The 26,005-nt window shown below is 56.7% G+C and overlaps 1 protein-coding gene across 2 annotated transcripts in view; it reads right to left on the minus strand.

Annotated features, from left to right (window-relative positions):
* ADAMTS14 (ADAM metallopeptidase with thrombospondin type 1 motif 14) overlaps positions 1-25,290 on the minus strand; it is an 82,232-nt gene extending 56,942 nt beyond the window's left edge. Inside the window, exons 1-3 of one of the 2 annotated variants that reach the window (XM_078434333.2) lie at positions 24,941-25,290; positions 22,786-23,228; positions 1,128-1,284 (exon numbers count right to left, since the gene is read on the minus strand). In XM_078434333.2, coding sequence (XP_078290459.1) covers positions 1,128-1,284; positions 22,786-23,228; positions 24,941-25,022 — 682 coding nt within the window. In that variant the 5' untranslated portion in view covers positions 25,023-25,290. The remainder of the gene's footprint in view (positions 1-1,127; positions 1,285-22,785; positions 23,229-24,940) is intronic. The other variant, XM_078434334.2, reaches the window with a different exon arrangement.
* Between the last annotated feature and the right edge of the window lie 715 nt (positions 25,291-26,005).

Genomic DNA, 26,005 nt, shown 5'->3' on the forward strand with positions numbered 1-26,005 from the left:
TGTGCCGACAGCCAGGGTGCCAGGACACCCCTGCTCTCAGGGGCTCTCACCCTAACGTGTCACTGGTTACCCTAAGAACAATACTGTAGTAAGAACAATTGTTCACCAAACACCTGCTACGTGCCAAGCTCCATGATGGAATTTTTATACCCACTATCGTTAATACACCCAATCTTAAGAGATCAATAATAACCATCCCTACTTTACAGATTAGAAAAATAGGTTCAGAGATTTTAGTCAATTGGTTAGGGTCTCACAGTAGACAGTGTTGGAGGCAGGATTTAAAAATGGTCTGTTGGGGGGTCCATGGGTGGCTCAGTTGGTTGGGTGACTGACTTCAGCTCAGGTCATTATCTCATGGTTCGTGGGTTCGAGCCCTGCGTCGGGCTCTGTGCTGACGGCTCAGAGCCTGGAGCCTGCTTCGGATTCTGTGTCTCCCTCTCTCTCTGCCCCTCCCCTGCTCTCTCTCTGTCTCTCAAAAATAAACATTTGGAGAAAAAATGGTCTCCTGGGGGCACCTGGGTGGCTCAGTCAGTTGAGCATCCGACTTGACTTCAGCTCAGGCCATGATCTCACGGTCGTGAGACTGATCCACGCATAGGACTCCACACTGACAGCATGGAGCCTGCTTGGGATTCTCTCTCTCCCTCTCCCTCTGCCCCTCCCCTGCCCATGCACGTGCCCTCTCTCTCTCCCTCTCTCTCTCTCAAAAAAGAAAATATAAATAAAATAAAAATAAAAATGGGCTCTGGCACACAAACCTACCTCTGGTGCCCTGATACCTGGAAGTCTCCCTACAAATGAACTTCCTTCCTGGGGCTCCCACGGGCTGAGTGAATTTTTAGGGGGAAGAGCTAACTGCAACCCTTGCACCTTCTGCTGGGCAGGGAAGACAGCCTTCCAAAGCAATGTGGAGCCCCTCAGAGACCTCCGGAGTCCCTAGGGCCACAGTTCAGGGGGGCTCGAGCAGCTCACCCGCCAGCTGTAATGGTCCCTAAGCCCCACTGGGGTTTCTCGGCTGGTATACACGGTCCAGTCCCACCTCGCGGAGGAGAAGGCTGAGGCCGGGACTTGACCGCGCGGGACTTACGGCGGAGGTGGAGCTCAGGGACCTGCCCAGTGCCTACCTTCATTGTGAAGGTCCCCGCCAGGCTCCGCCCACTCCTGCTGGCCGACTTCCCGGCGGTACACCACGTGTGTCCTCCCGCTGGCCTCCTTCTCCTGCTGCCCCCACTCCAGGGGCTCTATGAAGTAGTCGGTGCGATCCGTGCGGATGAGGCCCGCCTGAGCCGGGCAACGCAGCAAGCGGGAGCAGAGAGGGGGGAGAGAGAAGAGGCGTGAGTACACAGCCCGGGACAGGCGAGCAATTGTGACCGCGAACGTGTGTGACTACACGGGTGCGGACCCTTCCTCGAGGGCCTCGGGGAGCCCTGGGATTCCAGCAGGGAAGTGCGCGGGCGGGTGGTCGGACGCCGAGCAAGGGGGCCCAGGTCCATTTCGGGCAAAGCGGATCCGCTTGTACTGTGTTGTGGGGCGCTCCTGGGGTTCCACCTAACGTTTCATTTCACCAAAGGCCTCCAGAGCTTAAAGGGGGTAGGGGGAGGCAGGAGAGGCATTGCGATACATACGCACACACACTGCCTCGGGCACAGAATTCCACCCCAAAGCGCCATCACACAGATTGGCCTTGAACCGCCCCACCCCGGACAAGGGGGGGAAATTCCTACCCGTAAAGGTTAATGATCCTGCACATGGGTGCCGGTTTCCACTCCCACATAGCGTGCTATTATGTCAGATTTAAAGCACATGGGCACGTCCACCAGGGACGCAGTTCATGTCTGCTGACCATAAACGAGCCAGGATAGGGCACAGGAATGAACGCTCTGTTTTTAATCTTTTTTTTTTTTTTTTTGCCTGCATCAAAATAGTCCTGTAAAAATAATCAGCTGTTGGCCTGGGAAATAAAAACATTAAAAATGCAACCTCGGCCAAGCCCCACAAATGTGTTATTAGCCCCCGATGAAGGCAATAATCACAGGGGCCAGTGAAACACATGTGCAGCCCCCCCAGCCCACACCCTGGGGTCAGCTCTATAAAGCAGTCAGACCAGCCCACCTACTACAGTGCCTGGAAAATAGTAGGCAATCCTTAATGAATTCCTTCACTCATTCCACACGTATCTATTGAGTGCCTTCTACATACCAGCACTGCTCCAGACCCCGGGAAGGCAGCTGTGAACACAAGGTGGTGAACGAAGGAACTATTTTTATAAATCTATCAGACGTTCTCCACTTGAGCAGGAGCAGCCATGGTTCCATGCAACTAAACTCCACCAGCTTTCCCACCTCCCCCTGTTCCGAGATGACTTCTTGGGGCATCTCCTCGAAGATCTCCTGAGCACGCGTCAGCAGCCACTAATCCTCTCCTGCCAAAGCTACTGCAGCCCCTCGAAATCTGGCATCCCCTGCCCTGTGTGGCCACCAGATCTCAGTGCCTCACACGAGGGATGCAGGCTCCGGAATGATCTGCACGGCACAGGGCTGGGCTGCGAGGCACTACCATCCAATTCGCCCCTCCTGCCCGCCATGATGGACCGCACAGACCTTTCAAGATCACCAGGCCTGACCCAGTCTGAGGCTTCAATCCCTCGACAACATCCCCGACAAGCCCCAATAGTCAGGGGGCTCTTAACTTTTGCTTGGATGCCTCTAGCAACAGAGAGCTCTCTCCCTCAAGACACAACCTGTTCTGTGCAGGGACAGTGGTGATGTTTACTGAGCTGAAACACACTCCCCTACATTCCACCCTTTGCAAAGTCTTATTCTCGCTGGGATTAACAACAGTATCTTATATAACAGCCACTTATATTGACATATTTCACCTTTACAACAACCCCAAACGACCCCACCTTTACAACAACCTTGTAAGGCAGATGCAAATATTAGACCCATTTCATGGATGAGGAAACAGGCTCAGAATGGTTAAGAAACTTGCCCAGTCACCCAGCAAGTAAGTGACAGAACTAGAATAAGAGCCCAGCTCCATGTGGCTCTTAACCAGGAGGCTCTGTTACCTTAGGCCATCCCAGGGTCCCACTTCTGCCCCCCCGGGGGCCACTCAGCAAGGAAACTTCCCTCCCATACTCCCATCTATACATCCCTGGGCTTCCCATCTAGTCTGAGCTTACTGAGCAAGCAGAATGTTCACATCCTACCTCTGGGCAGAGGGCTTCCCAGAAGCCAGGCCACCTCCCACGTGGATGTGAGAACAGAGGAGAAACTTCCGCACATGGCCCTAAAGGGAACGGACCCCACCATCCCCCAGGTGACTCCCAGCCTGAAAGGATTCTCACCCCACACACCATCCCCATCACACCCTCAGCCCTGCTCTGTCAGAAGTGGAAGCCCCAGGATTCCTGGGTCTGGTCCAGCCCCATGCCCACAGTCTTCTCCCCAGGCAAGAGTTACCAAATCCCTACCTGCCCATCCTGGCTAACTGGTAAGGACAAAGACCTGTGATATAACAACCTGGGAAATATGTTTCAAATCCCTCTGGGACCCAGGGGTCAAAGACAGCACTTGCAGCAACGCTCCTGCTCCATTTTGTGCATCGTTTCTGGCCCTGACAGAGAGTTCTTGCCCAGGATGGGGCGCCCCGCGGGTCTCTGAGAGCCTCCTCCTGGAGAGCGATGGGCGGGCAGGCTCAGCCACCAGATCAGGAAGTGGGCTGGGCAGGTCCCTCCCCCGTGGCCCTCGGTTTCCCCATCCACACCATGAGAGGTTTGGCGGGCTGTCTTCAGCTCTGCCTTGGCCGGGACACCAGGCACCGCTTGGGGCAGACAAATTGGCAACGGGAACTTTCTGGCTCTCTGCCCCCTTGCCAAATTACTCCTGTCTCTCAATTTATGAGATGTTTGTATTTCTGAAAAGTGGTGGCTAATTTTAAAGAACTAAAATCAAATCAAATTTCTGTAGAAGAAATCAGGAAAAGAGGAAAACATATGTTGCTGGAAGACAAAAATACATTGCCGTTTTCACCCATACCTCCTTCTCTTCAAAACAGTCAATTGGCAGAAATATATATTAGAAAGGTTCTTCATGCAACACAAACAGCCAGAGCAGCTGATTATGTCCAACTGAGCCACATTCTATGCAGGCCCTCAGGCGATTCTCTCCAAATGGAAACTCTCCAGTGCACAGGCCTGGCTGCCATCAGCCAGGCTCTGGACTCCTTTACTACAGCTGCTACTGAGGGGCCTCTCCTGGGAGGTGAGTGGCGGAGGGGGACCTGTTGGACTTTTCCAGGATGGCTGGTGACGTCATTTTAGTGGCAAAGGTAATGCCTTCTGCCGTATCTTCATCCAGAGGCCTCCAGGCCATGCTATCCCAGATTTTTTAGGCCTGCTTCCTTTCAGGGGAAGCCCCAGGTCCAGAGGGGAAGTCCAGGGCTTCTGAAGGAGACGGGTCACGTGGTGATGGGGGAGGTAGGTGTTGGCGTATCCTTGTATCCTGCCTTAGGTCATAATTGAGCAAGTTTAGTTGCTCATTGGTAACCGTCTATCATCGGGATGAAGTCCCAAATATTTCAGCAGATAACGGAAGCCGCGTTATTTTAGAATGAGTATGTGTATGTGCATGTGTATATATAAACATGTTTATTCTAAAATCGCATGTACTTGCACGTAAACTGGGAGGTGACGGCACAATAAACCAATACATCTTGGGGGCCACGGGAAGAGACCCCCAAGGACTGAAATATGTGTCCTTGGAGGTGCCGAGCTCCGGGCTTATATTGAGAAGCTCTCCCGTCAACGCCAGGGCAGGAGCAAGGACCCAGCCTGAGGTCCAGGCACGGGTAAGTGGGGGAACTCCAGGAGGCCAGCTGCAGGCCCTCCCTCTAGGAAAGGGGAGCCCTTCCTCACAAGGAAGAGCCTTTCCTAGTAATCCAGAGCCTCCTGGCTGTGCCCTCAGATTTGCCAACCTTCGCAGAATGCCCAGGAGGGCTTATTTCAAGATGAGAGCCCCGACGAAGCCAGGTGAGAGGTATGCCAGGTCCCCTCTTTCTTCTCCTTCCAAGGTCAGCCTATGTGGGGCCTTCCCACAGAAGCAAGAAGCAGAACAGGCCTCCAACCAACCAGCCCACCACCTCCCAAGGAGAGCACGTTCTCGGGCCCGAACTCGTTCTGGAAATTCCATTACCAAGGTTTTTTTACTGCCAGCTGTGCTGTCTCAGGTTCTAGGCTTCCAGCAAATTCAGCTTGAAACTGTTCCACTGTAGGAAATGAAAGAAAGCCCAGCAAGTGGAGGCTGGGGTGATACACACAACTGGGAACAGCAAGAGAGTCCGGAATGGCTTCCCTCAGGCTCACCCCCTACCCAGCAACCTGCTTCTGTGCCCGGCCACGCTCCCTCCCCAGACCACGGCACCAGCCAGAGCTCAGAAACCCCAACTGCAGGTGTCTGCCTCCCTCCCACCACCCCCAGGAGGACTTCTTTCAAGATGACAGCCTGACGATCCACTGGGTCCCCTCTCACCGAGCTCATCGCGACCTCCAGTGCATGGCCCCACTGCTTCATCACGGCCGATACCCCCGACCAAGCCCTCACTTCCCTTCTTACCACCCTGGACACGGTAATAATTCTGTGAACGCCCACAGCCCTCTCCCTGCCTTTCCCTCCTTCTCACCGTCTCAGAAGAGCCTCTGCCCTGGTTCAACCCAACCAGCCACCCTCTCCCTGTTTGCACACTGACGCACGTGGTGCCCGCTGGTCTCACTTGAGATCAACGGCCACAGCTCTCCCGTGAGCATGATGCCGGCTGGGGATTCTGCTGTGGCTCCCCGCTACACTGATGGCTTAGACTTCGAACACTCTCCCCACCTCATGGTCTCCTGTTCTCAAGGAGAAAACAGGCACCGTCGGGCGGGCTCTCCCCTACCCTGCCACCACCCTATGAACTCCCATCCTGCGGGCACCCTGTGCCCTTCCTCACCTCCCGCTCGCCTCCCTCTTACCTCTGCAGAACGCAGCTCCTGCAGTGGGTGCCCCTCTTCCCAGTATCACCGTGCCCACCCTCTCCTGCGCCATTCTGGTTGGCACACACAGGCGCTCAGGGACCTTCCCCTCTGTGAAACTCCGTCCCGGGCCCCGGCCAGCCAGTGCCAGAGTCCCTGCTTCCCTCCGCGCCGCGCACGACTGGGCCAACTGGGCCTGTGAAGTGATGCAGCCACTTTGGAAACAGTCTACGGTTCCACAAAACACGACACAGTTACCATATGACCCCGCAATTCCACTCCGTGGTATACACCCAAGAGAAATGACAACATATGTCCACACAAAAACTTGTCCCTGAATGTTCACTGCGGCCCTGCTCACGGTAGCCAGAAAGGAGGACAGGCACAAATGCCCATCAACAGATGAATGCATCCACAAACAAAAAAAGAGGAAGCAATGGTCCATGCTGGAACACGGACGAATCTTGAAAACATAATGCCGAGTGAAAGAAGCCAGGCGCCAAAGGCCACATATTCTACAATTCCATACAAACAAAATGTCCAGAATAGGGAAATCCATAGGGACAGAAAGATTAGCGGTTGCCAAGGGCTGGGGTAATGGATGGGGGGTGGTGATAACAAAAAGGACACGGGGCTTCTTTTTGAGATGGTGAAAATTTGAAAACTCAAATTGAATGATAATTACCCAACTCTATCCATATCATGAACATTCACTGAACTATACATTTTTTTTAAAAAAAATTTTTTTAAATGTTTATTTCAGAGAGCGAGAGAGACAGAGCGTGAGCAGGAGAGGGGCAGAGAGAGAGGGAGACACAGAATCTGAAGCAGGCTCTAGGCTCCGAGCTGTCAGCACAGAGCCCGATGTGGGGCTCCAACTCACGAACCTCGAGATCATGACCTGAGCCAAAGTTGGATGCTTAACCGACTGAGCCACCCAGGCGCCCTTAAGTTGTACACTTTAAATTAGGTGAGGGGCACCAGGTGGCTCGGTCGGTTGAGCATCCTGACTCTTGATTTCAGCAGGTCACGATCCCAGAGTCATGGGATCAAGCCCCACGTCAGGCAGCTCGGTGTGTGTCCACACTTGGCACAGAGCCCGCTTATGATTCTCTCTCTCTCTCTGCCCCCTCCCCGGCTCGTGCTCTCTCTCTCTCTGTCAAATTAACAAAAATTATAATAAATTAGGTGAACCGCATGGTACATAAACTGTATCTCAATAAAGCTGTTTAAAAAACACGACACATTCAGGGAGAGGAGAAATGACACAAGGGTGCAAACGGGGACACACGGGCCCCACGGGGCCCCACGAAGGGACGACGCGTGCCCCTGGGGCTGACACCCGCACACGCGCGGGCAGACAGCAGACACGTCTGCGTGGAGACGACACACAGGCACTCAGACGACAACACGCGCACGAGCTGCAGAGGCTGCCCGTGACCACGGAAGCGTGAGTCAGCACGGCTGGGATAAAAGCCCATGGACGCCGAGATTCCGAGTAATCCAAACCTGATGTGGAAGCCCCGAGCCGCAGGAGCTCTGCCACAGGAGCTCTGCCGCAGGCTGCACGGCCAAGGCCGGGGCCCCAGCCAGGGCAAGTCTGAAAGCCGATTCTCCCCGAGCTGCAGCCTTGGGGATAGGCAGGAGGAAGGAGCCCCTGAAGGACGGAGTGGACAACCGTCAGGCTTGTCCTCAACCGGTGTGCCCGGCCCTGCGTGCCCCACGTGGGCAGCCTCAGAATTCCCTGAACGGGCCAAAGTCTCGGGAGAAACACCAGGAAGCGGACATCCTCCACCAGCTGGAGGCTGTTATCCGGGGCGACCGCTGGGCCCCCCTTTCCCAGGGTCATGGCCTCTGCAGGCCCCACACCCTGGGAGGTGCTGGGTGAAAGGCTTGCTGGGCCTAGTTCCCCTGCAGCAAGAATCCTTTCGGGGAAGAAGCAATGTGGTCGGTGAGGCGGGTAAATGCAGACACCTGACAGCCAGGATCCCTGGCGCTGCCCTCCCAAACCGTGTCATCTGGGACAAGTTACCTGACATCCCTGTGCCTCAGGATTATACCGGCACCGATCCTGTGGGTTGCTCTGAGAAATATACCCAGAGCACCTAGCACGGTCCAGGCTTGCGGCAAGGACTGTGCGAATGCTCCCGCTTGCTGCCAGAATTATCACGATCAACTCCCCGTGTGCCTGGAAGTCCCACTGGCTCATGGGTTCAGTGCCGGGAGCAGCATTCTGGAACCACAGGATGGTTAGCCTCTAACTCCTGGTGCCACCACGACCTGGCTTTCACCCGCTCAGATCTGTGCCGTAAACAGAAGGAACTGCCCGAGGGAAAAAATACCGTGGGTTGAGCACCCTTAAGGGGAAAAGTCCTTAGCAAGGAAAGGCCTTCCTGGTTTAGGGGAGTTTTAAAGGTGACAAAGGGCCTGTCAAAGGTTAGTGGAAACGCACCCAGCTGCTAGGGAGCGGTCTCTGGGTGGCAAAATTGTTGCAATTTCCTTCTCTTTAAACTCTGTAGGTGTCTTCTAACTTTTCTAGGATTCCCCATCTGAAAAGGAAAGTCCATTCTGCACAGAATGTCTGCCTACTACAACGAGCAAGTAATGGTTCCATAAGAATTATTTTCAAACAGGGGCACCTGGGTGGCTCAGCCGGTTGAGTGTCCGACTTCAGCTCAGGGCATGATCTCACGGTTTGTGGGTTCGAGCCCCGTGTGGGTGCTCTGTGCTGACAGCTTGGAGCCTGGAGCCTGCTTTGGATTCTGTCTCCATCTCTCTCTCTGCCTCTTCCCCACTCACACTCTGTCTCTCTGTCTCTTTCTCAAATATAAATTAAAAATTTAAGAAAAAAAAGAATTATTTTCAAACAAAGTTTTAAAAAAGGAGACAAACCCAATGAAGCCCCCCCTTTTCTGTCACCCAAATTCCCTGCAAGTGGTGTAGAGGCTGCTCCTGGGAGCCAGGCCCTCCCCAAGCCTCAGTTTCCACATCTGAAACCAAAGGGTCACCAGCAGGATGGACTGAGGTCACGAAGCACAAATGCCTCCCTCCCACCACCGAGGTCCTGCCCACGGCAGGGCGGCCAGCCCCTTCCTTCCCCTCCTTCCTTCTCTGGCCTGGCTCTCCTGGCATCCCCGACCTGACCCCAGCTTTTCCATCAAGCACACAATAGATTTTTCCAGGAGGCCACAGCAGCGGGTGTCACCGCTAGATGCCCATTAGAATCATCAGAGGGATTTGCAGAATTACTGGCACTGAGACCACACCCCAGGCCAACGGATCAGATCTCAGGGGATGTGGCCCAGGCATCAGGATTCTCTCCGAGCTGCCCAAGTGATTCTACTGTGCAGCCAGGCCTGGGAACCACTCATCCAAACTCCGGAAGCTTCCCAACAATGGAATGTTTAAGGGTTCGTCCATGTCTCACAAAGAGAGTGGCATCAGCTGGGGCTGTTCGACGAGAATCAGCCGGTCATAATGCAGGAAACGGGCAAGACAGAGAGGGAACGAGAGGACAGAGGACGAGAAAGTGCCCTGGACCAGGCGGGGCTGGGAAGGGCGTGTCGGGAGCACTTCCTGGGGCTGAGCCTGACCGAGGCCAGTCCCCACCTTGTGTACAGGTGCTGTCTTAGGACCCAACCACCTCCTTCCCTCGAGGGGCGGCTCCACTTCGAATGAAGAATAACTCCCCAAAATTGCCCTGAGCTGGGGGGGGGGGGGGGCTGGGGAGGGGGCTGTGATCTGCTGGGTGGCCAGTGGCAAGCCAATGATGTCGCGGCCACCCAAGCTGAGGAGTCCACAGCACAGACAGCGAAAACAATTAGTAGCGGGCCTCAATGACCACGATGAAAGTGCTGATTGTCCTCTGGCACTGTGGGGAGCAGTTCCTTGGGTCTTCAAAAGCTTGGTAAATATTCTTGAAATGAAGGGTGTTCACTTTTATGACAACCCCCGCCCCTCCCCAGCAGCAGAGATCCTGGCCCGGGGGCAGGGCAGGGACGCACGCCTGCAGGTGCTCAGAGACTCCCCATCTGCAGCAAACCCCCACCCTGGAGCCCAGCCAGAGTTAAGGGCAGACCTTGCCAGGCTAGCAGCCACCCGTCCTTTCCATTCCCTGCGCCCGGGAGCCACGTGGCTCTGAGGCACCCCCTCCTATCACCACTGTGGCCCACCAAGCTCGGGCTGGGAGCTCGACCTTGCCCGCTTGGCCCTGAGTCCCCGCAGTGGCAGCAGCTTCAGGACAAGGAGGCAGGAAGCGGCTTTCGCATGCCAGGGGGCAGTGTGGACGCCAGGCCCCCGGGCGGAGGGGCGGCTCCCTGCACCGAGGCCCCACAGTCTCCAACCTCCAGCTCAGAGGCAGAGCCGCGGACAGTGGGGCAGCTCCAGGAAGGAGCGTGGCCAGTCCCTCCCACAGCTGGGGGCCAGCCCCCACCGGGTCACTTGTCCCGGCGCAACCTCCCCTCTGGGCCATCCGACGTCGCCCCGGCCCAGAGGGGCGCTGACTGCGTTTTAAGCCATGTTCTCCCTACACGAGATCACGCACGTGAAATGTTCACCACGGAGTCTGACACACAGCAGGATTGCAGCCAGCGATACACGGAGGCTGCGGTGGCAGCAGGGACGGTTTCCCAGGCAAGGTGGAGGAGGATGGAAGGACGGAAGGGGGAGCGGGCTTCGTTCGTCGCTCAGATTCCTGTGCAGGGCCCAGCCCCAACCCCCCCGGGAGGCTCCCGACCACTCAGGCCCTCCAGGCATCCCGGCCCTCCTCTGCACGGTGGCGACGAATCCGTATTTGCCGGGCCCCGTGGCTGTCCTTACTCCTGACCTGGGCTTGGCACCATGGCCCCGTCTTCCAGATTTCTTAGAACTCGGACACGTCACCAAACCTTGTCTCTGCTAAGCCCTGTCGGTTACTAGCAACGCAAAGGCCCACATCCCAGCCGCTAGGGCCGCTCACCAGGTTCCCGACTCACTTGACACATTCACGTACGTCTCTGCAGTTTCTCCTAAACCTCTGTCTGCGGTGCCATTCATCTATTCACTCATTCACTCATTCATTCATTCATTCATTCATTCAGAGATAATAACTGAGCCAGCCCTGTTCTGGGCACTGGGGACACAGCCCCAAATTCCTCCTCACCTGGGGCTAACGTTCTATCGAGGGGGGAGACAGGCAATCGATAAGTAAAACTAGGGCATACCAAGTGGAAACAGCGGTGGGGGAGAACGTTTACACGGAGCACAGAAATGGGATCTGGAACTTTTAAATAGTGGACTCAGGGAAGAGGTTACTCAGAAGGTGACATCTGAGAAAAAGTCTGAGGGAGATGGCAGTCTCTGGGGAGGAATGCTCCAAAGGAGGGCAGTCAGGGGAGCACAGCCCGAGAGGGGTGGAGGAGGTCACAGGCGGACAGGGAGGAGAGACCACAGCCCAGGCCTGCTTGGCTTTCCCCGGGGGGGTGTCACGGGAGCGCTTGGACTTAACAAGGCTGCTCTGGCTGCTGTCATGGGCAGGGGCGTGGGTGGAGGCAGGGAGATCCGGGAGAGAGGCCACAACCATCACCCCCGAGAGAGGTAGTGTCTGGGCCACCCCAACACTTGTATTTCCTGTCAAGCCCTGTTACACGGGCCCTGCTCCGTACCTGGAACCACACGTGTTCACGTGGGCCTCCACACCTCTGTCCCTGCTGTGAGCTCTGCCAGGAACGCCCCTCCCGCCCAGCTCAAACGTCACCCCATGGCCGCTCCCTCCCCTGTGCCCTCAGTGGCTCCTGACAGCGCTCTGTCCCCATCCAGGGGATTTTCTTGTCTATTCTTTGAAACGTGAGCTTCAGGAGGACAAGTACTGAGGCACAAACCCCCTTAAAAGAAGCATCCTTGGGGCCAAGCCTCCTTAACAAACTCCCTTGGGCATGTCGCCCTTAATGAGAGGTCTGTTCTCCCATAAAATGTGGCTATGGCTTAGGGGACAGCATGTTTTACCTAGAGTCTCCCCATCTACGGACCGTGAATTATGAGGTAACAAAGCATCAAGCAGTCAGCGCTCCCAGGCCAGCAGCCTGTCGGGCCACAGAACACAAGGCCTCTTTGGGCTCGAGGAGCTAATTCAGAGTGTGGGCTCCTGCCAGCCTCAAGGGGCGGAAATGAACCTCTGCTGTGGGGTGGAGGTGATTGGGGGTATGGGCATTTTCTAGACAGATCAAAGGTAGAAATATCTGGTTGGCTTAAAAGCAAAGGCTGACAAAGGGCTTCAGGCAACCCTTGGGGAACAGGGTTTGCATCCAGACCAACCGTGTCCTGACAAATGCTCCCACCTTCGAACAGTTCTCTAAAAGGGGGCTGTGCTACAGGCCCCTCAGCCCGTGTTACAGAGAACAGAAGAAAAGGAGACTGCAGGGTGTTTCATATTCTCTGACAAGTAACGTGTGCCTAATAGCAGCCCATTGCCCTCCAATATTTTGAAAATGGAGAAAACAGTGGCAATGGTGATTTAGGGCCTAGAAACACCAGAAGGCTCTGTTCGACCTTCAAATCCTGTTAACCAGGAGGCTGACACTTGTTTTTTCTTAGCTGGCTTCCCAGTTTTTGGGGACACAAGGACACGCAGAAGCTGAGCATCCCACTCTCCCAGTGGGACCCGGGCCCGAGGACTGCCAGCCCGGGCCCCAGAGGGCAAGCACCAGACCAACGGCGTAGGACACCTTTTTGGGCTCTAAAGCTGTTGCCACAGCCACTGCATCACTGGCCAGCACAGGGCTTACAACCCTGAGTCACTGTCAACATTTACTCAGTCCTTTCCCACTGACTCAGAAGAGGCCGAGTGGGATGGTGGGGGAGCACTGGACTGGGAGTCAGGGGCCCTGACAGTCGCCCTGTGACCCTGGGTGAGTCTCTTCCCTTCCGTGGGCTTCAGCTTCCTTGTCTGGAGAATTAGGAGGGGACCCAGAGGCCCCCGAAGCCTCCTCCAACCACAGCTGTCCACACTCAGGCCAAAGTCAGGGTGGCCTATGGAAATGACGTTGAGCTGAACTCACCCCTGGAGGTTTTCATAACACAGGATTATTTGTGCTAACAGGAAACACGGAGCTGCCAGAGCCCAGGCAGCCTGCAAAGATTACTGTTATTGGGCTCGTCATGGTCATTGTTGTTTCTCAGGCTCCGGACGCAGGCAAGGCCTACATGCTGAACACAGAATCCCAGGCCCCGAAGATGGCTTGGGAACATCCCACCGCAGGGTCCAGGTGTGGAAACTGAGGCTCAGAGAGGTCAAGCGACTTTCCCAGAGTCATGCCCAAATCCCCTGGGCCCCCTCCGAAAGCCCACCCCTGGGCCCCTGCCCCACTGAGCACGGCTGACAGATGAAAGGCCAGCGCAGCCCCCACGACACTCATGGGCCTCGAGGCCACCCTCCCTCCAGCCTGCCTGAGGACGCCAGGGAAGAAAAATAAAACCAGCCCCCAGACCAGCCCCCACTGGCCCTGCTCGAGAGGAGCAGCAGTGAGGTGATGTCTGGCTTTTATTCCATATCATAAATAAGTTATTAATCCAGGGCAGACAGCAAGGCACAGCCATGGGGAGACCAGGGAGGTGAAACTCTGCAAGACCAGACCACCTTGAGGACTGGAAAACTACGCAGGTCCCAGACCCCGCAAGTCCGCTCAGACAGAGGCCCCGGTGGGACAGGGGCTTCTGGGAAGCAAGGAGAGCACTGGAACGGGTGACCAGCGGTCTGGAAACAAACCTACCGTGGATCCTGCCTCAGTTTCTGTATTTATTCCAAGAGATCAGCAAGAGTGAGTAAACGCTACCATGATATTGTTCTAGGCACTATGGCAGAACTTTATATGTTTGATTTCCAGTGAATAAAACAAGGTAGGACACCCACTTCACAGATGTGGAAACTGAGGCTCAGAGAGGTCAAGCGACTTTCCCAGAGTCACCCTGGACGAGCGATGGCAAAGGGGGCTGCAGTCCTCCTGTCCCCGTCCGCACGCCTCTCTGCGGTGAGACTTTGCCGCCACCGGCCTCCAGAGGTGGCACCCATTTCCCCGCTCCTGGAAAACCTAGCCTGGCCTTGTGGCTCTCTTTGACCCACGGAATGCACAGAAGCAGTCACGCAACTGCCCGGACCAGGCCTGAAGAGGTCCCGCAGCTTCCGGCCGTGCTCTCCGGAGACCGCGGTGCCGAAACCAGTGCTGCCCGCCGGACGGAGGGAGCTGGGGCCCGCCGGCTGGCACCGACGCCGGATGTGGGAACGGGGCCAGCTTGGACCGTCCAGCCCAGCCCGCCGTCTGGCTGCGCACAGCTGCGGGGGAGCCCGGGAGCAGCCAGCAGAGGAACCTCGCAGCCAACCTACAGAATCAAGCTACAGAACGGGGAGAAAGAATGCCCTAAGCGCCTCCGTTTTACGCAAGCTTGTTACACAGCTGTGGGTGACTGGGCCGGCCCCTCAGTTTCCCCGCACGGCCTGTCTCCCCAGCAAAACCTGAGCCACCCGCCTCCTGGGATTTGGCCGGGGCCGAGGCACGCCATGCCGACCCCTGCCTCCGCCTCTGCGGTCCCCAGGCCCTCGTGCCCGGCAACCGGGACTGGCCCCAGATGCTGCACGCACCACAAGGCGTAAGAAGGGCCGCAGGCCACGTCCCACCGTCCCACCGGAAGAGCCGCACTCACCCTGGCGACGTGGGACGTGAGGAGTTCCCTTTCCCTCCAGAAAAGCTGAAGGGGCTGCAGAGGGCAGGGGGACAGTCAGCCACGGCGGGAACGGCAGACACGCTCTGCTCCTCCTCCTCCAGTGGGCTGAGAGGGCGCCAACGTGGGCTCTGTGCCACCTCGGCAGGCTGGCCGCACTCCCTCACAGGGTCAGCTCACCCCGCAGCCACCGAGAGTCTGCCCCGGGGCAGGCCCTGTGCGGGGTCCCGAGGACACACGGGTGACTAAGCTCAGACCCCGCCCTTTGGGAACCCGATGGGACGGGTCCGGGTAAGGACGCAAACTGGGGCCAGGAGCAAGTTGCAGCCTGAGGAAAACTAACAGGCCTGGTGAGGTCAGGACGGGGACGGGCTCTGCCTGCCCAGCTGAGAGCCCGGGGACCTCTCTGGGGGTGGCAAGCAGAGCAATAGGTTGCTCTTGACCTTCTTCTTCTTTCCCACCACCCACCTCCCCAGACCCAGCAGATTCAGCCGACAAGCTCACACCGTCCCATAGCAACAGCCGCAGCATATCGCGTACTGAGCACACAGGACACCTCTAGGAAGTGACCTCCTTTACGATGCCCACCTCACAGGTGAGGAAACGGAGGCACAGAGAGGCCCAGTAACTGTCCAAGGCCACACAGCATGTGTGAAAGCCAGAGCTGGGACTTCAACCCGGGAGATGCGGTTGAAGGGGTCACTCTCTCGTCCCCTCACGAACCGCCCCACCGGCGATCAGAGGCCTCCAGCTAATTGTCCTGCTGTGACCGGCCCACACGCTGTCTTAATAGGACCCTTTGCTTCAAAACCGCTATTTCTGGGCCACCTGGGTGGCTCAGTCAGTTAAGCATCCGACTCTTGGTTTCGGCTCAAGTCCATGATCTCCCGGTTCATGAGTTCAAGCCCCACATCCAGCTCTGTGCTGTCAGGGCTTGGGATTCTCTCTCCCTCTCCTTCTCTGTCTCTGCCCCTCCCGTGAGCTCCCTCTCTCTCTCTCAAAATAAGCAAACTAAACAAACACTTTTTTAGGTCACTATTTCAAATTTCTCCTTCAAATACTTAAAGATCTTACAAAGCCAGATGGGTACTTCCTTTAAACAGGGCATACCCCCACACCCCCTGTTTGCCACAGTCCCCCCTCCCCTACTATACGGGGCCCTTTCTCTGTGTCACTCCCTGCTCCTGGAGGCACTGAAGTCACCACCTCCTGTGCAACGTGAGCCCCACCCCATGCTTGGCACTGAGATAAACAGAAGGTGTAAGCCAGCCTCTGGATTCTGGGAACCAGGTGGCTAATGTGAGGGACGTACAAGCGAGTGGAGGGAAGGGGAAGGCACCAGAGGAGGAGCAACCAGCCTGAGCAAAGGGGGGCGGGGAGGGCTGCAAAGTCAGGTGAGAACACATCAGCATGGCTGGGGAGAGGGTGGGGGTCCGCAGAGCAGGAACCACTATCTAGGCCAGGGAGGCGGGAGGAGCAACGAGGTGAGACCAGACCAACCTCTGTCCCTTCCAGGGTCGACAGCACAGCCGAGTGAGGGCAGGCAGCCCGCAGGCCAAGATGTACAGAGACAGGCCAGCTGGGTGGCTGGATGAGGGCACCTCTTGAAACTCCAGGCGTCACACTCCACATCCCCAGGACAGGGGTGGACAGCAGGACAGAGCCAGGGGCTTCCCAAGGAGGTACTGGCTCAGCCCACCGGCTCCCCAGCCAGCAAGGAGTGGCCCCCAGGGCAAGAACAGGTGCTGACAGGGACACCAATGAGCCACAGGCAAATGTGCAATGGCAGCACCGTACCAACGTGCATCTGGAAAGATCAGCATCTTCCACCAATACTAATGTAACTCCTGCTTCCAGACCCCCCATGGCTCCCTATGGCCACAGGGGCAAGTCTAAGCTCCACGGTGAGGCACAGATTTTCCAAACTACATTTTCACTGCTCCCCCTCTCCTATGGAGAGCTGGGATGATTCGCCATTTCCCGAATCCTGCAAAGACACAGGATTTCCTTCCCTGCAGAATGCCTACAGTTCCGGGTTTTAAAAACTCCTACTGAGGCTTTAATATGCAGCCCAAATGGCCTCTCCCCTCGGAAGCCTTCTCGGAGCACCTCTCCTTTTCAATAGTCCCCTCCAGGCCACCCACCAAGTGCATTATGCTTCCCTGTTCTCCCATAAAACACTGAAGTTTAGTGTGGTCTGTCTGGTTTCGCACTGTCCACTGGGCACGTCAGCCTTTAAACTGTGGGCTTCAAGCCCCCTGGTGGGGGGGGGGGGGGGGCTCAGTCGGTTAAGGGTCCACTTCGGCTCAGGTCATGATCTCACGGTCTGTGAGTTCGAGCCCCGCGTCAGGCTCTGTGCCGACAGCTCAGAGCCTGGAGCCTGCTTTGGATTCTGTGTCTCCCTCTCTCTCTGCCCCTCCCCCACTCGCTCCCTGTTTCCCTCTCTCCCTCTCTCTCTCTCTCAAAAATAAATAAACATTAAAAAATTCAAACTGTGGGCTTCTAGAATTCAGGGAGACAGGGCTGAGTCTCATGCCTGCACCCCCAGGACCTGGTGAAGGGCCGGGCTCTGGACAAGGGCCCACGGATTAAGCTGCATTATCTCAGCTCAGTCGTGATACTGACACTTTCACTCGTGGAGCCAGTGCTGATTGGCTCATCGTGCTAAGATTGCCGAAGCAGAGGGAAGGCAGGGCTTGGCCAGCCCGGGGACCATAGGTGGCCTCAAACCCACACCAGAGAACGTTGCTAATCTACATCCTGCTGCAACGCAAGGGCATCTGATAATATTTACAGTGTTTTCCACTATTAATAATAACTGTAATTACTTTAGTAAATGCTATGAGAAGTAATAAATATTAGTATCAAGAGCCACTGAAATAATTTCCTTTTTTAAGACCCCACCATACACCAGATGCTTCGCTTTTTCATATCATCTTATTTAATTCTCTGTACAAGCCTACAAATGGTTGCCCTTCTCTCCTTTTGAAGGTGAGGAATCTATACACAGAGCGATTTAGACACACATTCAAGGTCACACAGCCAGTCTGGACCAGAGCGAAGAGACCCCGCACTTTCTGTCGCCCTAGACTGTCTCCTCACAATTACTAACAGCACCTGTCTAGGCCTTTCTACTGGCCGGGCACATTTTGTAACAGCTTTACTGAAATATAATTCATATGCCATACAATTCACCCATTTAAAGCATAGAATTTAATGGTATTTAGTATATGCACAGGGCCGTGCAACTGCCCCACAATCAATTTTAGAATTTCACCACCCCGTAAAGAAACCCCCTCCCCATCTGCTCCCTACCCCACTGTAAGCCCATTCTAAAGGCAAAGGACAGAGCCTCAGAGAGCTGCTGTGATTTGTACATTAGGCAGGGGTAAGAAGCAAGGCTGGGACCCAGCCCCGCTGCCCCTCCTCACACAGCCTGCCAGGGGTCTACTCTGTAACCCCTTAAATATGCATGATCTGCAGAGGGTGAAAAACGGAACCAGATGGTGACAGAGCTTACATGTGCCTTGCTTCCACACCAGGCCCGTGACTCACAGAGTCACTGAAGGCAAAGGGGGGACGCACAGCACAGACAAGTCCCCGCCACCCCCAGTGCAGGGGCAGCGAGGCCCAGGACTCAGGGAGGCAGAGAAGGCAGTGGGGGAAGGAGCCTTTTGGGCAGTCTGGGATCTAGATGGTTCGTGGGGCCCCACTCTGCTGACCCCATTCCTGCACCCCCAATCCCTCCTGACCCACAAAGAACTGGCCCCTGCCCCAGGCCTCTGTGTTCCTCCCAGGAATTCAGAGCCATAATCGCTAACAGGGGACCTGCTCTGCACTTGGCCCCCAGCCCGGGGTCCTGAGGTGACCTGGGTCCTCCCTGCCCACAGGCCCTCAGAGGCTGGGGGTCACAGGAGTGTCGGGAGAACCACTGCACTGACTGGCTGGGCTCCCCGAGACAGGCTCTGAAGAGTGGTCCTGCCTGGGCACATTCCCAGTTGGGTATCCTAGTGTCTGACGGCTCCCCCCCCCCCACCGCCCCAGGGGAAACAATTTGCAGGTAGAAGGGGCCGCCCACATCCCTTATTTCCTTCCCCCACACAAGCCTGCCCTATGCCAGTCATTCTCTCTGCTGGCCAGAGGCCCAGCACTGCCTTTTACGTTTATAATGTTTGAACAGTCTTGAGCCAATGCCACCTCCTTCAGGGAGGCTTCCTAGATGCCCCGACCAAAATAAGTGGATCCTTCTGCTGCTGCCTCACACAAAATCGTGATTTGTCTGCTCGTATGTCTGGGTCCCCATTATCCCACAAACTCATCCAGGGCAGAGGCCCCAGCTTCCTCATTCCTGGGTCCTTCCTGACCCTCTCCCCGCCACTGTGACACACAAGACCCTCCAGAAGAGCAGGTGGGAAACGAGGTCAGTTTTGGCATGAATTAACCGCAGGGCACAGCATCCTCCCAGCGTCTGTCCCAGGTGTCCGTGGGGGAGTGGTTCTATGGGATGGCAGTGACACTTGCTGCCCGCCCCCTACCCCCGGGTGGGTTCCAGTTGGCAATGAGGACCAAGCCACCAGTTCAGAGATGGTGCTTCCCCCCAGCGCAGCTAAGATCCAAATGGCTGCAGTCTATCCACACAAAGTGTCTTTGTTCAAGCCCTTCTCATAGTTGGAAGGTTGGCTTGGCCATGAGGGCCAAACTCAGGGCTGGCTGTCTTTCCTCCTGGTACCTGCAATGAAGCCTGGTCTGGCACAGAGCATGTCCTAGAACCCGCCAGGCAAGGAGGCCTCAACCATAGGTTTAGAGAGGCCTGGCTTCAAATTCCTTCAGCTGGCCTGCCCCGCGTCCCAAAGCACCAATGCCAGAGCTGGAAGGGGCTCTGAGCCCCTCTATCCCATCCTCTGAGGTGCACCTAAGAGGCAAGTGGAGCCCAGAGAAGGAGAGCAGCATGCCCAGGGTCACACAGCCACATCTCCAACTCCCAGCTCAGACTCTTTGCAGTTAACAGGCTGCCCCATTCCTACTCGAGGACCCCTCTCCTATCCTGCCCTTCCCTCAAGGTCAGGCCAAGGCCCACCTTCCCAGTGCGTCTTCTGGGATCCCCTCCCCGGTTCCATCCAGCATGGGGATGTACCCTCAGTGGCTTGAAGAAGGAAGAGCTTCTGCCCAGAATGCCCTCCTCGCCCTCTGGCCTCAGCAAACTTCTACCCACCCTTCAAGGCCCAGTTCAAACGTGACGTTCCCGGGCACCAAAGACAACAATCGCTCCCATCTCCTGAGCACCATCTCCATCGTGCTCTGGAATGGCAACAAGTTAACGCAGAAACTACCAGAGGTGTTTCTCCTGCTTGGCACCCAAGTTCCTTGAGGGCAGGGACGGGGCTCTCTGCGAAGCAGGGTAATAACAACATCTGCATACACACTGCGTACAACCGGCGGGCTTTACAAACCATACGGTGTTGGGCAAACAAGCTCTCTGCCTATCCTCAGATCTCCCCCCCTTCCCGATGGCTCAGTCTCCCCATCTATACAGCGGGTGAAGACAATGAGTGCACGTGCCCACGTGCAGGCTGGGGCTGTTGCTGCTATATTCCTCGGGTCACTTTCATTTTCTTACGTCTCCCTGAGGACCTCACCCACGGCCAGTGGTCAGTACGTATTTTTTTGGAAAGAAGGCCTTTTGGGACCTGAGGTGCTAAAGAAGATGGGGTTTAAATCCAAAGACCACACACAGATACAGACTCAAATCTGATCAGAAATGTTACACTGTAGGGGCGCCTGGGTGGCTCCGTCGGTCGAGCGACGGACTTCGGCTCAGATCGTGATCTCACGGTTTGCGAGTTTGAGCCTCGCCTCGGGCTCTGTGCTGACAGCTCGGAGCTCGGAGCCCGGAGCCTGCTTCGGATTCTGTGTCTCCCTCTCTCTCTGCCCCTCCCCTGCTCATGCTCTGTCTCAGAAATAAATAAACATTAAAAAATTTAAAGAAGGAAAGAAAGAAAGAAAGAAAGAAAGAAAGAAAGAAAGAAGGAAATAAAGAGAAAGAAAGAAAGAAAGAAAGAAAGAAAGAGAAAGAAAGAGAAAGAAAGAAAGAAAAAGAAAGAAAGAAAGAGAAAGAAAGAAAGAAGAAAGAAAGAAAGAAATGTTGCACTGTGGCCTTTGGGTCCAAAGGGGGCTCAGCTGGGTCACCGTGAACAGCCCCTTGCGCTCATGGGACACGGGGCAGTTTTCCGGAATGGGCTGGAAATTCTGAAATCCTTGCCCTGGGGAGGCTTCTGCACTGGGCTGTGGCTAGGGACTGGCTCCAGAGACAGCCAAAGGCAGCAGCAGTGGCCTGGGGGCAAGCCAAAGCAGTGGCAGTCATACCACAGGTAGTAATGCTGTTGATCACCCACTGACAGCTTTGAGGCCCCAACGTACTTTCGTGGGGGCAGCGGGAGAGGCGGTGGCCGCAGCCCTGTCACTGAAGAGCCAACGGTCTCTGTGGCTGCGGACCGGAGAGGGAGTTCACCGTGTGATTCGGTCAAGCCACCGGTCCGCACCAGCACTTTCTGTCTCTCCCTCTGCACAGACACCGCATCCCTGGGCGACTGCAAACATCAGTCACCCCTTAGGGGGGTGATGATGAAAAAAAGAACAAGAAGCCTTGGCCCACATCAAGGCAGTGTGACAATCAGCAGGAAGACACCGTGCAAGGACGGGGACACGGGGAGAAATGCTCCCAGCCCTGCTAGTGAAGAAAGATTCCCCCTTAGCATCCTCCCGATCTGACGCATCCCTCACTTAAAGCGAAAGGGCAGAGGAGCACGGGGGTCCTTTCCTGACACGCGTCAGCTCATACCTGACAAAGTGTGACAAAGTAAAGCCTGGGACTGCCACACGGGCTCGCAAGCGCCTGAGACACCGGGGATGGAGCCGAACTCCAGCACAAGTCAAGGCTCCGAGAGGGCCACCCACGGCTTTGGGGTTTGCACACAGACAGTGCAGAGCCTGCTTGGGATTCTCTCTCTTGCCCTCTCTCCCTGCCCCTCATCCGCACACGCACGTGTGTGCTCTCCCTCCCTCTCTCTCTCAAAATAAATGAACTTTAAAAAAGAAATCTGTTTTTTTTTTCATTTTTTTTTTAATGTTTATTTATTTTTGAGAGAGACAGAGACAGAATGCGAGTGGGTTAGGGGCAGAGAGAGAGGGAGACACAGACTCCGAAGCGGGCTCCAGGCTCCGAGCTGTCAGCACAGAGCCCGACGCAGGGCCCGAACTCACGGGCCGTGAGATCATGACCTGAACCGAAGTCGGATGCTCAACCGCGGGAGAGGAGGCGTCCCCGAAAATCTGTGCTGCATGGCACTGTCACCACATAGCCACCCAGGCACCCCAAGAAATCTGTTTTTTTTTAAAAAGGGGAGCACTCACAGAGGGGAGCACTGGGAAAGAGCAGGCTGACTTTAAGACCAAAGACAGTGGGGGATGAGGAAGGACGTAACAATAACAAAAATAACAGCAGCTAACACCAACAGAGCCTTGACCCCATGCCAGGCAGGTGCTGACCACCCACCACATTGCCCGGTAAGGTAGGTCCTATTATCGTCACTGCCACTCAGCCCCGGGAGGGCGTGGACCATGTCTGTGGCATCCCCCAGAGCCTGAACAGGGCTGGCCACATAGGACGCACAAAGTAAATGTGTGCATTATGCGTAAATCCTTGCTTCACACAGAAGGGAAGGCAGGGCAGAGTAATTAACATCTCCAAAGCCTCAGGGCTACTGGGTGGCCCAGCCAGGATTCAGCCCCAGCAGAGCCCGCCTTCCTTACCGCTGCATGTGTCTGGGCTCAGAGAATCCTGCCAGCTTAAGCCGTGGTCCCAGCGCGTCCGGTGGGGGAATGGACAAGGCATCATCCTAACCAGATCTTCCGCACCTGCCAGAGCGTGAACCTGGTGGCCAGTGGGTCATGCAGAGCTCTCCGGAGGCAGTGAGGCCTGTGACTGGCCCAAACCACACATTGTGCCCCCAGGAGTCCCAAACACAGGGAGCCAAGGAGAAAACCACGCCAGCCTGGCTCGGGTAGCCAGGCTTGTCCCTTACCAATCCGTCGCAGTTGCTGATGGCGACAGCTGCCCCTGGCATGCCCGTGACGTCCCCGGTGTAGACACACTCCCGCCGCAAGGGCTGTCGGAACAGCTCCCGAAAATCCTCCTGCCACTCCACGGAGGCTCCGGGCACCACCAGCCGTCGGTTGGGCCGTAGGCGCAAATGCAGTTCCTCCCCGAAAACAGTAACATTGAAGTAGAGGGAGGAGCGCCCCGCCTGGCCAGGCTGCAGGGTGGCTCCTTTGCGGAGCAGGGGGCTGCGGGCCACCCGGAGGCGACCTGAGCGTGACCGTGGTGCGGGTGGCTCATCCACTATTGCACTCCCTGAGGAGGCTGCTGCTGGCCCAGACAGCACGTGGGAGAGGAAGCGTCCCCGAAAATCTGTGCTGCATGGCACTGTCACAACATAGTCACTGAGCTTTCCGGAGAGGCGCAGCTCTGCTGGAAGTAAACAAGGAGTTACATCAATGTAGTCTGTGCAAAGGTAAGGGGAGACCGGCAATCCCACGGGCGGAGAGAGCTCTGCAACCCTCAGCGTCACCTCGGAGGGACCTCTTAGCCCAAGTTCATCCGATAGCCATCCAGTGCTTCCTGAGCCTCTGGATCTCTGTACTTAGATGAACGGTGTTCAAGTACTCTGTGCACATAACTTGCTTTCTGTAGTCCCCAAGGCCCTGTTAAACTTAACAGAAGAAAAGAAATGATGCCAGAGTCCTGTCTGTCACTCTAGCCACGAGCCTTCCAACTTTGGGCATTGCCAAGGAAAGGGTTGAAATTCCCCGAAAGCCCCCAGGGCAAGGAGAGGGATGGCGGGATCTGCCCAGACTCCCTCAGTGTGCTGAAGTCACCAGCCCAGCCTGGGGTAGGGCCCTCCTCACCAAGCTCTCTGAACCCAGCCAGCAAAACACACACACCTAGAAACCCAGGGGATCCTGGGCACGTGTCAAGGAGACAGGAGCTGGAGAAGGGAGGGAGGGAGTACAGGTTCTATGTTTTTCCAAGTTTAGAAAGAAAACTTTTTAAAGTAAACAGAGGCTGCTGAGATTTCGACACGGCCCAGCACCAAGCCTGGTAAATATAGATCTTCAAAAATAAAAAAGAGACGCATGGGGTGACCTGCCCACTCGGACTGAATTAAGTGTGAGGTCATGGCCCCATGCTCCAGGCTGCATGCCAGCAGCCCGGTCCTCACACAGCTCTCCCTGAGCCCAGCCAGGCCCAGCAGGAATGACAGCTCGCTGGCTTCCAGGCTTGGTGATTCAGGGACGGGAGTTTGGAGGGATTTTCATTTCCACATGGCTCCATCTTTTGCCTCCCTAGCCCCCTTCACACTACCGATGAAACCTAGAAAATGACATCTCCCGAAAACCCCCCATGCTCATGGCAGTTACGGTGGGGGAGTACTGACTCTCCTCTGGTTTTACCCATTAAGACCCCCAGGATTTCTGCTAGGGAGATCCCACTTCAGTACATGAGTATAGAGCTCACAGACAAGCAGATGTCCCGCCTAGAAATGACCAGAGCCCCCTCCCCATGCTCAGGTGAGGGTGTGGGGCGTCTGGTCTGTGTGTGAGACGGTGTCTGCACAGAGCCTGAGAATGATGGAGGAGAGAGCTATCAGTGTGTTTCCCAGCAGGAGTGTAAGGGCCAGGTGCTCACTGGGTGTGGGCAACCACCTGCCAGCCTGACTCCGTGAGGATGAGGCAGTGAGACACGCACACACAAGTTGGAGAGACAGGAGGCACTGAAAGTTAAAGGCACACGGGACAGAAACAGACCAATAGAGAGAGAGAGAGAGAGAGAGAGAGAGAGAGAGAGAGAGTGTGTGTGTGTGTGTGTGTGTGTGTGTGTGTGTGCACGCGCGCGCGCGGGCGCGTGAGAGAGAGACAGAGACAGAGACAAATATATAGCCCCTAAGAAGAGACTCCAGATTCCCAAAACCTCTCCGGGGTCTCTCCACCTCTCGTGCCAGAAAGGAAGAGCAAGCTCAGGTCAGCGACCGGGCCATAGGGGAAGAAAGAGCTCAAGCCCAGGGCGCGCACCGCCTCCTGCTCCCCGGAATGCCGCCGGCCCCTCGGGCTCCCTGGGGCCAGCCTGACTCCCGGGCACCCCGGACCCCTCGCGCCCCCGCGCGCCCGACCTGCACGCACCTGGGGTCCGGCTGCCCGCGGCGGCGCAGAGCGCCCAGTGCAGGGGCAGCAGGCAGGACAGCAGCGTGCGGAACGGAGCCATGTGGCCGCGCGCGGACGCGGGCCCGAGGGCGCCCGAGCCCCGGGCTCCGGGCTGCCGACGAGGCTGGAGCGCGCCCCGGACTGCCGAGCGCGGGCCGACCGTCCTCCGCCTGCTCCCCCGCCGCCGCCGGCCCGCCGGCTCCAGGTCCCCCGCGCCACCGCCCGGACCGCTGGCTCCACGCGCCCGAGGCTGCCGGCGGGAGAGCGGAGCGGCCGACGCGCCAGCGCCCCCCGTGCCAACTGCCGCGGGCCGGTCGGTCCGCCCGCGCCGTGACGCTCGGGGACGCGGCGCGAGCCGGCCAAGGGGGCGGCGGGGCGGGCGGGCGGGCGGGGGGTGGGCACGCTGGCGGGGCGGGGCCGGGCGCGGGTCGGACGGGGGGCGCTGCGCGGCCGGGGCGGAGCGCGGGGCTGGGGAGTGCAGCGCCGAGCGGCCCTGCCTGATCGGAAGTGCCACGCGGAGCCAGCCGCCTGGGCTCCCCCGGAGTGACGGTCCGTAGCCGCTTTCCTTGTCCCCTCTGCTCCCCTTACTTGACCGCAGGGCCCACTTTCCAGAGCCACCGGGCGGAAGGGATGTCCAACTCCGTTTGGGTGATGAGACGGTGACCACCTCTCCTTCCCTAGAGGGGGTTTCTATCTCCTTTCTCTCCTAGTGGAGTGGATGCCCTCCACTAACTTTATCTACCCGTTTTGCAGACCACGCCTCTGGGCCCCCAATTGCAGGGAGTGACCTGAGTCCGAGTCAAGAGTGTGGTTGAACAAGGTGAGGAGAGAGAGCCCTCCCTGGCTTTGTGCTTAGACAGACCTGATTGGAATCCTAGCCGGGAGCCTCCCTGGGAGAGTTAACTATAGCACGCACTAGGTGTTCCATAAATAAGGCACCCTCCACCTCTGGCACTAATAGCTTCTCCGCGGCCCGAGGTGGGAACAATCCAGAGGCAGGGACGAGTGTGGATTGCCGGTTTTACAGTGTTGCTGAGACCAGTT

The sequence above is a fragment of the Panthera onca genome, chromosome D2 (assembly GCF_046562875.1).
Source record: "Panthera onca isolate mPanOnc1 chromosome D2, mPanOnc1 haplotype 2, whole genome shotgun sequence".
Classification (NCBI taxonomy): domain Eukaryota; kingdom Metazoa; phylum Chordata; class Mammalia; order Carnivora; family Felidae; genus Panthera; species Panthera onca.